We start from the raw sequence: 12,279 nt of genomic DNA, 5'->3' as shown, positions 1-12,279 counted from the left end.
GGGAAAATGATCATTCCGGGAAGTGGCATTCCGGGAAAATGATCATTCCAGGAAATGTGTCATTCCGGGAAATGTGTCATTCCGGCAAATGTCATTCCGGGAAGTGTCACTCCGGAAAATGGCATTCCGGTAAGTGGCATTCCGGGAAATGTGATACCACCCAATGGAGAATTACGGGGTTGCAACCAATAGGGCACTACATGAAATTCTCGCCTTCTCTTTCACTCGTACAGAAATTTTGTAAACAACAAGGCCAAGAAACGTCAAAATCCCATACAAAATCAAAACAATGCAGTGCCCTATTGCTCCCAAATTTTGCACAGTTGTTTTGGACGCCAAAGTGAATCGAAAACGCTTTGTTCCTTAAAATCGACTTTGTTGACCCAGTCTAATACATACAAAACATACAGATTTCTTTCGACTATTAAAAGACGAGTGAGTTGTGTAATTTCTCTTTATTTCCTTAAAATGTTTATTTTTTTCACTGTCCGCCTCAACGAGAAGATTTGCAATTAATTTCTATTCATCAAACAATTAGTTCATTGTTCTACTACATCTAAAACCGAGCTTAAATATCACATCTGAATGTTCCAGTTCCGTCCGATGGCACCGATCGTGCCAGGCACAGGTCATCCCTTCCTAGAAGGCATTCTCCTTCGTTTCTTCTGTCGTCACGACTGGATCGGACGGCTTGATGGCCAACAACTTCGACGAATCGCTGCAGTTTGTCTTCCACGAGAGGTACGTGTTCCAGAACACGGCCACAAACTGTACTAGCAGCACTTGGTAGTTCAATGGCACCAGGTAGAAATTGGTCAACTGAACCCACGGCCAGATGTAGTAGTTCGTCAGCAGGATGTCGGTGTATTCGTTTCGCAGCTTGCGCTCGATTTGTTCTCTGTCGTTGCCTTGCATCAGCCCAATTGTGCCGATGAGTGTTCCCAGGAAGACTGGTGCGAAGACTAACTGGTCGAGGGCCACCTTCTTGAAGGTGGCCGCCGCCTTTGTTTTGCCGGTGATGTGTTTGTCCAATACTCCGTACCACTTGCGAAGGCCAGGTCCCTGGAATGATGGAGAATGTATATCTTCACATAATTACTAATAGATTCAACGTAGGGGTAAATGTGGCATTTAAAGCAGAGTTTGAGCTTGATTGACCGACCACCCGTGGATGCTACTCCAGTATTGCCAGACTAGCTACACTCACACAAGGAACCAATGAGATATCTGCCGGGGACTAGCAGGTATCTTCAGTGTTTGAGTGTTGGTGAACTTCTATTTTTAGGTTTGGGTTTAGGGTCTCTGGAACCACAGCAGACCGAATATACCTCTGCGTCTGCACAAATTCATGCGGATATCGAAGTGTATGGTTGGCAGAGGGTTCACACATTGGTACGTGCATGCCAAGCGTAGGGTGGAAGATTAATGCGTTTATTGCTCTGGAGATAACGCGGCACAGTTCGCTGGATTGCATAATTTGTAGGAGTTATCTGATAGATTGACACTGTGCTGTTAAAGTTGGAAGGAAGGGAAACGGATTTTTCAATCTTATTTTGTTCTTTTTAAATGTACTTTGAAGCAACTGCATCAATCAATCCAACATGCTCTCATAAAGATATGGGACGATGAAGAACTGCTTAACAATTGGTTGTATTCATATGCCCAATGTACAAAAAAGGCACAGATGTCCTGTTTAACTGATCGAGATCACTTGAGAAGTCCTTCGTAGGCGAATAACAAGCATGTGTTTGTGAGATAGGATCAATGACGGACCGAATTCTAAATTTGCGGATCATCCATGACAGATTTCGGGAGTGCAAGTTGTAGACTCACCTGTCTGTTGATTGATTTTAAAGCAGCATACCATTAAAAAAAATAATATTGGAAGATAATGTCAGAACATGGTTTTCCGACGAATCTGAACAGGCTGATACGTCTCACGTTAGATGTATTAACCCTCCTTTGGCATTAGGGTCATTTTTGAACCAAACCGTACACTACGCCAACGAGCTGCTGCCAACGTGATGCAAAAGAAAGGTTAAGATGAAGTGTTTACTTTGTTTGTGACCTTATGGATAGAAGAAAGGGTTACACACTTTCAAAGAAGCAATTAGGACGTCTGGCATGCAAAGCAATGACACTATCATCACACGGTCGCACATGCTCGTTAGCTTTGCGGACTATATTGATCTCAAAGGCATCAATCAGTGGAGGAAGCAGGGATGGAAATGTTCTCATAGTGAAGTAACTCGCGAGAGCAACACAAGGTTTACTCATAGTTCCGAGAATAAGCCGAGTGTTAGTTTATTCACACCCACCCGCCTGCTTTGCGAGTGCGAAGCAAACAAAAACCAAAATACTCACGAGTTTTTTTTGTTTACGAAGAACTAGTGAAGGGGCGGGAAGTGAATTTTAGTATGGTTTCAATTGCAAACCAAGTGATTATCCATCATAAACTAACATGTTGTGCTTCATAGTCCCTGAAAAGATGAACTGCCAATCGGGTAAGGCCTCAAGTACACAGGGTATTTGACAAGGAGAGTACTCAAGAAACAACATCTGTTTGACACTTATGAAAATTCGATCGAGTCAAAAAAAAAAATGAGCATTGGTTTCATTTTGGACAAATATTTGACTACGTGTACTGGGATCTCAAAAGTGTTTTTCCTCAAACTGCAAAAAAGCTTAGAGTAGCCTCGCGAATCACTGGCGAGTGCGTGCTAACTTCGCTTACTCACGAAAAAATTACTCGTGATGTTGTTTGAATATTCTCGGGCTCTTGTAGTTCACGAGTATTTTGGTTTTGCGTTTGTGTCTACTCAGCTACTATCTTCACCATTTTCGACCCCTGGTAGGAAGCTCTGGCCGCTTTGCAGAGAGAGAGACAGCGACGATAGGCTTAACAGCAAACTCGACCAAGATGAAGCACATGATTGCGGGTAGAGACAGAGGCATGTCCTGTGGTGTTAGTGCAGAGGTTTATTCGTGTTTTAATAGATTGTTCCAAACCCACGTACATATTCTTTATTACAAAATACGGTGAGAGAAATGCTTGAACTGCTACCTACAATGGCACTAGACTCTAAACGAGTATACATTTGGCAGACTTTTCCCATAAAACTGTTGAGGTCCTAAAGTGCCTTAAAGGAGGACAAATTGAGGAGGACCATATTAACTTCCAAATTGTCATTTCAAGTAGGAAAGTTTAAAATTCCAAGCTTTTGAGCTTCTGTGTTAGTAGAGCCCTTTCATCACTACAATTTCTGTAAAACACGTTCAGCCCACTCTTTTAGGTCATGGAAGTCGTTTGCACGTGCCAAAAACAATAGGCATCAACTTCAATCCATACTCACGCCAATGCAAAATCCAATGCCGAAGAACCGGAATGCCCGCATTCCGTCAAGGGTTTTCAGATTCCGTTTCTCGATCAGAGTCTGCGCGATAATATCGCCTGTTCCCATCAGAATGCCGGATTGTACCGACTGCACCAGCACGGGATACTTGACCAGGGCACGTTTGTACAGGCTGGACAGTGACATTTTCGATTCGGTTCGACTGACGGGCAACTTGGAAGGGTTCAATTTCTCACTAAGCTGGAATCAAACGTGTTTGCATTACTTCTTCAGCATCCGGCAGTATATCATTATCACTTTTGGTCGACTTACCTTCACAATCCTAACAATCCCAGGCGGAATGAAAGAGTAACGCGATACCTTATCACCGAATACAATCCTCTTTGTAATCAGCCGGTTAGTGCTCACGTTGTCGAAAGCAAGGCCCCTCGAAATGTGATCCTCCTCTCAACTTACTTACAAAAATAGTTTCTGATAGTGATTTGAGCAGTTCTGCCGTCAGTCGAACGAAAAAATCACACGATCGATATTCGCCTCATGCTGCGCAGCATAGCTGATGATGATGGTGGTACATCGTCACCGCACGCTGTATGTAGGTATGTAAATATGCGTATAAAATGCTCTATCGGGCGATATGCGACTTGGCCGGTTGCAATCCAAAAACGTTCTATACCTGTATTAAAACAATCTGTCAGGCCTACATGGTAGTATTAGTGGTATCAGCCCTTCGGCTCGGAACGCGTGATAGGAAAAAAATAAACAACAAAAAGCTGAATGGTATCCGGTAAAAGTGCAAACAAAGCATTTGTACATCAGAAAATAAAAAAAATACAAAATCATTAGAAACAAACTATTGTTAGATTCATGGAACATCCTCCCAACATGTTTTCTAATACAATGTTGGAATTTTCTAATAAGAATGTTGGAAGAATGAATTAAAAGACAAAAAATATTCAGTTAATTGCTAAATAATGAAAACTACAGTTTAATATGTTCAGTTTGTTTCATAATTTTCAAATACTTTCATTGAAAAGAATATCATGAAAGAAACTGATCATAACACATATTTTCACACTAAACGCTTACAGCCAAGCAACAATCAGCAAAACTAATTGCTGGTTATCAGTAAAAACTTCTAAATGCTTTATCAAATTGTGCTGAAATTCAGTAATATTTTTTCAAACGCATTCAGCTTGACAAAAAAAATTTACTGGTCATCTGCCAAAAAGATTTAGGGTTTACAAATACATTTCAACAGTCTGAATGCGATACCTGTCGTAAAACTTTGTAATCAAAGTACTTAGCATTGAGATGTCCAAAAAATGTCTCACGAAACCTAATGCAAGCCTATCCATATACGTGAGAACAAAAGATGTTTACAAAGTTCTTACAGATAGATTAACACGGGAAATCTGAACACAAACCACTACCACACAGGAATTTGGATTGGTCAATTAACTGCCTGACAGCAGCAGCAGCAACAGCCCTGCCATAGTAGAGTTCGCCTAACAAATCCAATTGGAAAGTGTGAACCTAGCTGAACACGTGTTGGGGTTCTTGGTGTATGAATTTTATTTACCCTCGATATAGCGATTTCGATATAGCGTACATTTTGCTTCGATATAACGTACAAAATGGAAAAGTTTAATTTTTTCCATGTTTTCAGTGTAGAATTACCATTAGTTAAATTAAAAAAAAAAAATCTTCCAGAGATCACTGAAATTATTGTTTTGCTGCAGAAATCACCTTACGGCTCAGAATTAACCAGAACGTTAACGATTAATCATAAATTCAATTATGATTAATGATGAGCTGGCTTCATCGACGGCCGGTCGACAACGGACCAGATCTTTACCGTACGGCAAATCCTCCAGAAATGCCGTGAATACCAGGTCCCAACGCATCGCCTGTTCATCGGCTTCAAAGCGGCATACGACAGTATCGACCGCGCAGAGCTATGGAAAATCATGGACGAAAACGGCTTTCCTGGGAAGCTGACTAGACTGATTAAAGCAACGATGGACGGTGTGCAAAACTGCGTAAGGGTTTCGGGTGAACTATCCAGTTCATTCGAATCTCGCCGGGGACTGCGACAAGGTGACGGACTCTCATGCCTACTCTTCAACATCGCTCTGGATGATGTGATGCAACGAGCCGGGCTTAACAGCCGGGGATGGATTTTCACCAAATCCGGTCAATTTGTGTGCTTTGCGGACGACATGTACATTATCGCTAGAACATTTGGAACGATGGCAGAGCTGTACACCCGCCTGAAACGCGAAGCAGCAAAGGTCGGACTGGTGGTGAATGCCTCAAAAACAAAGTACATGCTGGTAGGCGGAAGTGAACACGACCGGATCCGTCTGGGTAGTAGTGTTACGATAGACGGGGATACTTTCGAGGTGGTGGGGGAATTCGTCTACCTCGGATCCTTACTGACGGCTGACAACAACGTGAGCCGTGAATTTCGGAGGCGCGGAAGTCGGGCCTACTACGGGCTCCAAAAGAAACTGCGTTCGAAAAAGATTCACCCACGCACCAAATGCACCATGTACAAAACGCTAATAAGACCGGTGGTCCTCTACGGGCACGAGACATGGACCATGCTCGAGGAGGACCTGCAAGCACTCGGAGTTTTCTAACGACGCGTGCAGGGTTGTTAACGTTAATCAACGATTAACGCCGTTACGTTAACTCGTTAACGTTAATTGTAACGATTAACGTTTTTTGCGTTGATTTTTCAGGGCCGTTGATCAACGTTAACGTTAACGCTGAGCGTTGAATTAACGTTAACGAGTCCGTTGATTTTCACGTTAATTGTGGAATTTTCATCGCATATCACATTGCCATCGAAATGTTCCTGGAAGAACATCTTATTTATTTTCTTCTTCGCGTATTGTCTCCACAGAGCCTGCTTCTCGGCTTAGTGTTCTATGAATATTTCCACAGTTATAACTGACAGCTTTTTCTGCCAATGGCCATTTGTTTATAACATGTGTTTATCGTGTGGCAGGCACAAAGCTTCTCTCGAGGTCAACGAAATTTCCTTTACGAAAAGTTCCTGGACCCACCGGGAATCAAGCCCGGGAATATCAAGCGGGAATATCTGTGCATATACAGTATCGGCTGTATGGGCCCCTTTCCTGATAGAAGATATACTTATTTGATTTTATTGTTACGAATTGATGAAACCACATTTTTTTTAGAATATTATTACAAAAAAAAAAATCAAACTCACAAAACCAAAGATTTTTTTTCTGGCTTTTTCCGAAGATGCTTCAAGTGCATCCTTGAAAAACAAATATATATTTGACATTATTTCCTAGAGAGCCTGATGAAATTGGCAAAAATATCAGCTACTTTCTGTTGAATTTGGTAGCACTGAAAGTCCTTCTTTTTGACTTTCGCAAAGTAATTTGAAAATGTTTGCCTTCTAGGTTAAATTTAGGAACTCTTCAAATTGCGTTTATTTCAAGCAGTCACAACAAGCTACGTCAAATTATGCATTTATTTTGACCAGCCATCAGCTCCCGTGCTCCATTATTGCTAACCCATCATTATATGTGGCAACTCTTTAAGCGACTCTTTGGAACTGTGCCTAGTGCGCGAAGAGTTATTTGTCCACTAATGTGGGCGCTATCTAATGATTAACGAGTCGGTTGACGATATTACAGCGTGCCTGGTCAGTTTAGAAGCATAATTGACGGGCGCATTGTGAAACAACTACAATAAACACACCTCCTAATACTTACCGACAAAAAATACACAATGGTCATCATTTCCGTGGTAGATAACATAACTACTCACTTTATACCCCAGCGTTTTTTTAATATTAGGATATTTGTTTCAAAAGTCCCATTGATGTATGGTTTTGCTTCCAAGTCCCAATCGTTCCCATACATAAACTCTTGAATTTAAACATTTGTGGAGAAACGGGTTCTTCATTTCGAATCTTCAATTTCTACCAACTTGAACCGCTTGAATTTCTAGTTTAGTTAGACGTCCACTTCACAAACCAAACTTTGCTTTTGAGAAACGCGATTGAGTTACCAAAAGTCAGTGAAAAAAATAGCATTTTTGACATGTCTACTGCGATCAAAAAACAGTGGGTTTGATGTTCAACCCACTTTGCCACCTTCGCTGGCAAAATCATAAATGAAATACTTATTTCATAATTAGTACAAAATAAGAATAAGCTCTCATCTTATAGATGCAGCGTGACTAGCTAAACAGTTAATCGATATCCATCGCCAGCAGAGTGAGTTTACCATCAAAGGAATTCCCAGGTCCTTAGCCGTGGAATGTATGTTATTTAATTCTTACGCCAGGTCTATCCATACCAGGGCAGGGAGTAATCAGGCCAGAGAAACTCGGAACAAACTACGCGTGCCGATCCAAACTACACAGATCAAAATCGCGGTTCCGGCCAGATGACTGCACAAAAATCTTTCAAAAAAAGATTCATCTTGGCACCTTTAGGAAGCACTGCCAGCCAATACTATCGTGTCTTTTTTATATCACAGTGAGAAATTAACGGTTGAATTAACGCTATTCGTTAACGTTGATTTAACGCATCCCGTTGATGTTAACGTTAATCACCATAAAAATTAACGCAACGCCGTTGACGTTGATTTCGGTGAAAATTAACGTCAACGGCGTTAATCGTTGATTAACGTTAACAACCCTGGACGCGTGCTAAGGACGATCTTCGGCGGTGTGTAGGAGAACGGTGGCCAAAGCCGGAAGGATACAGTGGGTAGGGCATGTTGCAAGAATGCCGGACAACAACCCTGCAAAGCTGATGTTTGCAACTGATCCGGTTGGCACAAGAAGGCGTGGAGCGCAGAGAGCACGATGGGCGGACCAGGTGGAGCGTGACTTGGCGAGCATTGTGCGCGACCGAGGATGGAGAGCGGCAGCCACAAACCGAGTATTGTGGCGTACTATTGTTGATTATGTATTGTCTTAATGATGTGAACAAATAAATGTATGTATGTATGTATGTATGTATGTAATGATTAATGATTAGATTATTTAAAAAAAATATCGGTTAATCATTAATCATTAATGTTAATCACATTACTACCGCAATTCAGTCATTATTCATAATCATAAGAAAAAAAATTAATCAATCATTAATCATTAATCATAAAAATGATTCACCATATAAAATATATGATCCAATTTGCGTTGCGTTGCGTGGTAACGGAGTTATTCGTAGATTGCATACTGAAAGTTGTCATGTTAAAACTATAAAATATATGATCCAATTTGAATTATTTTTAATGCTGTATTGAATAGTAGACCCTCTTTTTATGCAGGTTATTTTTATGCATGAGCTACTCAGAACCAATATTGTGCGAAAGAAAATGTTAAAATGACGGTAACTATGACAATGGCGGCTAGGGGACGTTTATAGGGACGAGCAGAGGAAGCTTGCAGCGGGTTAAAAAGTGGGGTACCAGGGTGTTGCAGGGGTGTTTCAAGGAGGTGCCATTAACAAGCAATATGTATATCAAATAAAAGTTACGGCAGCGTAAGTTTTGGTTGTATAGAATTATAGTTGACGTAATTTTAACATAATGCTTATACAAATTTTATACAACCAAAACTTGCGCTGCCGTAACTTAAGAATGTCATATAAGTGACATGTGTGTTGCTTGGGAGTATATCTCAAGAGCATTTAAGGGGCTTTTAGGGTCCTCTCATTGAGCTTCAGGGATTACAGTGCCGATTCGTTCGTTGGAGGCTCGTTAGATGGGCAGTCTCGATGGTTGAATGTTCACTGGTTGGGGCCAAACCCAACTAAAAAGCACTGTCAATGTCAAAATCGATGTCAAAACGAGTTTGACGTCTAACCGCCGTCGCATCGCAGCTCCTGTTTACAGAACGTTTGGGCAAGTATGTGAGTGTTTCGTGACGTATTTCTTGCCACTTGCGTGTGTCTAGAGCATTTTGATTAGTTGTCAGTTGTCCCAACGAACGAACACGATTCGCTAATCGGGGCGCAGTCGTGACCCAACCAGCGCCAGCGAATCCAGGCTGTATAGGAGTTATAGGGAGTGCTTTAGGGGATCTCAGGGCCGTTTCAGAGAGTCTCAAGCGAATTCCAAGGGGGGCTAAGAAAATTTCAGAGGAGTTATAGCGGATCTTAGGGGCTTTTCAGGGGTGTTCCAAGAGGTTTTAGGGGTGTTCGAGGGGGTCTCATGGGGCATTTCAAGCCATTCAGGTAGCTTGAGGTCTCAGGATCATTTAAGAGAGGTTCTAGAGGATGTCATGGATGATTCTGGGAATATCTGGGGCGATTTAGGGGGTCTCAGGGGCATTTTAGAGGTCACGCCTCTATTTCAGTGGATTCGAAGGAGTTACAGGGGGTACCTGGAGGTCAGGTCGGAGACATTGATTTTCGGAGCAGGTTTTAGGTACGTTTTCGGGAGCATTTTAGGAAATTTCAGAGAATCTTTGACGGGTTTAGGAGGCGTTACGGAGGTGCTTTCGATGATTTCGGAGGGTCTCAAGTGCGTTACACAATTTCGGAGGCATTTCAGGAAGCTTCAGAGGATTCTTGGAAGGTTTTAGAGGCGTTACATGGTCGATTTCAGTGCTTTAAGAGGGTCTCAGGTGCGTTGATGGCACAAATTTCCCAAATAGAGGAGAACGTGCCTCTGGAGCCGACAGCTGATACCAGGTGCGTTACATGGAATCCGAGGGGATTTTAGGGGCTTTCGGAGGCATTTTAGGAAGCTTCAGACGATTTTTAGTGGAATTTAGAGCGGGAGGAAGACATATGCGTTTTCGGTGCTTTCGCAGGGTCTCAAGTAAATTACATGAGCTCCACGGGGGGTTCTGAGGAGATTTCAGAGGCGTTTCAAGAAGTTTCAGTGGATTTTCGAAAACCTTGAAACGCCCTAGAAACCTCCATAATCTCATTGAAATGCCTTTGAAATCCCCTAAAACTCCATAATGTTCCTTAAACCCTCCTGATATTCAGGCTTGATAGTCCTCCTCGAAATCAAAAGAGTTTTGCAACATGCTCTAGAGCGGTGTTTTGCCTCTGCCTCGTCTAGAGGGGGCGAACGAGCCCCAAACAGAGAGGCAATAAAAACTGAGCGGGGAAGAGGGGAACGAAAAAAGAGCCGATGATTATTTCGGGTTTTGGAGTGCGATTTTTGCCTCGAGAGTCTTCCTTTGTATGGGAGTGGAACTCCCGAGTGCTTTTTGAGTGTGAGTGGACGTGAGAAACATAACAAGTAATTATGAGTGATGGATGAACACCTCGCTGCGCGACAAGCTCGCGATCGGTGCTGTTGAGGATTTGCGTAGTGATTTCTGAGTTTTATTTTCACTCCTCAAAAATCGCCGAAATCGCTTCCTCATTTTCTTGCGAGGGAGTTTATGTCAAGCCTGCATGATAATCAATATGAAAAAAAAAAAAACTTAAATCCCTTGGAACGCCCCTAAAACTATCCGAGGGCATTCCACCCTGAAACCCCTGTCGTAATCTTATGAAAACGAAAGTAAAAACTGACGAAAAGGCCATAAAATGCTCCAGAAATCTCCTAAAACGCCCTTGATACCCTTTCATTGGGCTTTCTGGGAACTTCCTGGAAATCCCTTTGACATAATCTCAAATGCCTAGCATGAATGACTTAATTAATGTACAAATTTTCCTCTTTTCATACCAGTTCAATTTATACATTAAGAGCCAATGGCATTAAGAGAGGTTCCACTGTTATATAATTCATAATTTCTTTTTATTTTTCAAATATCAAAGATCAGCAGGCGAATTCCGGCGCACATTTTCTTCGAAGAGAAGACAATTTTCTTGCTGGTGAGCAATGGAAGAAAATTTCTTATCTTCGAAGAAACTGTGCGCCGGAATCCACCCCCAGATCTAGTTAATAATTAATCATTCCCAGTTTTTTTGTGATTTATTATGATTAATCATGATTATTAATCAATGAGCCATTTTAATCAATAATCATATTCATTAATCACAAATAAAACCAAATTTAATCAAGAATCATAATCATTAATCATCCTGAACATCAAACTAATCATTAATCCTAATCATTAATCACAGAAATTGGAATTTTAATCACCAATGATTAATCATGATTATGTTTTTGTTTATCATGAACGCTCTGGAATTAACCCACATTTAATCATTTAGACCCCCTAATATTTTGGATCCTCTGGATCGTATTATCCGTATTATCACATCTTTCACAGATTTAACAAAGAGATGACGATTTTTTTTAGAACCACTCGCTTAATTAGAAAAGCATACCAGATGAATTATGCAGGCAGCTATCTCAACACAACCAAATAATATTTTGTACGCCTGAACGTTTACCAAACGTATCCTTTGGAGTCTACTCTTCCACTAAAGCCTGGAACACATAGCGTCCGTTCCGTCGAGGTTTGCGTTTTTTGACAGTTTTCCTATGGGAAATGTGTCAAACTAGTGTGCGGGGTGTGGGAAATACCGTGAGCCCAAATAAAATGAATTAAAAAAAATGAATGAAACAAAACAAAATAAATAACGTTGTATTGATTGCCTTATTATGAAAAATTGATATAAATTGGTAAAGTGCATACCATCCTCACAGTTCAGTTTCAGCGCGATTTACTTTTCCGTGATAGTTGGAGCATTTTCAGCTCCAGGGGTTTCTGCCAACCGATCAAGGCGGAAGTTAGAAAAAAACAGAACAAAAACCGAACCGAACAGCCTACGAAGAATCACGCGAGAGAGTGGGAGAATTTCTTCATAATTGTCGGGTTCGGCATCATGCAACCGGAGTGTGCTAGCTGAGTGAGAAGCAAACGGTCTTTAATGAGAGGAACGGGTACAGCCGCGCATGTGTGTGCGATCATGTGCGTTTCCTCCGTCTCTTTCGCTCTTGTCGGCAGTCGAGAATGTGAG

General features: G+C 41.5%; 1 protein-coding gene across 2 annotated transcripts; it reads right to left on the bottom strand.

Moving 5' to 3' along the window:
* Positions 1-440: 440 nt before the first annotated feature.
* LOC109416293 (protein Mpv17) lies at positions 441-4,025 on the bottom strand. 2 transcript variants are annotated; one of them, XM_029880312.2, is made up of 3 exons: positions 3,666-4,025; positions 3,354-3,593; positions 441-1,062 (listed from the first exon to the last, which is right to left on the bottom strand). In XM_029880312.2, exons 2-3 carry the CDS (start codon positions 3,537-3,539, stop codon positions 640-642), a joined length of 609 nt encoding a protein of 202 aa, XP_029736172.1. In that variant the 5' UTR covers positions 3,540-3,593; positions 3,666-4,025; the 3' UTR covers positions 441-639. The 2 variants fall into 2 exon arrangements, with proteins under 2 accessions (XP_029736172.1, XP_062712321.1); XM_062856337.1 differs by lacking the exons at positions 3,354-3,593; positions 3,666-4,025 and adding an exon at positions 2,097-2,257.
* Between the last annotated feature and the right edge of the window lie 8,254 nt (positions 4,026-12,279).

The sequence above is a fragment of the Aedes albopictus genome, chromosome 3 (assembly GCF_035046485.1).
Source record: "Aedes albopictus strain Foshan chromosome 3, AalbF5, whole genome shotgun sequence".
In the NCBI taxonomy this organism is placed as follows: domain Eukaryota; kingdom Metazoa; phylum Arthropoda; class Insecta; order Diptera; family Culicidae; genus Aedes; species Aedes albopictus.
This window is presented reverse-complemented; position numbering and strand designations above follow the sequence as displayed.

Excerpts from the sequence above, each read along its gene's own strand:
- LOC109416293 (XM_029880312.2), bottom strand. The coding sequence starts at position 3,539 with ATGTCACTGTCCAGCCTGTACAAACGTGCCCTGGTCAAGTATCCCGTG. Across the intron at positions 1,063-3,353 it reads GCATTGGATTTTGCATTGGC|GGACCTGGCCTTCGCAAGTG; the intron begins GTGAGTATGGAT and ends CCATCATTCCAG.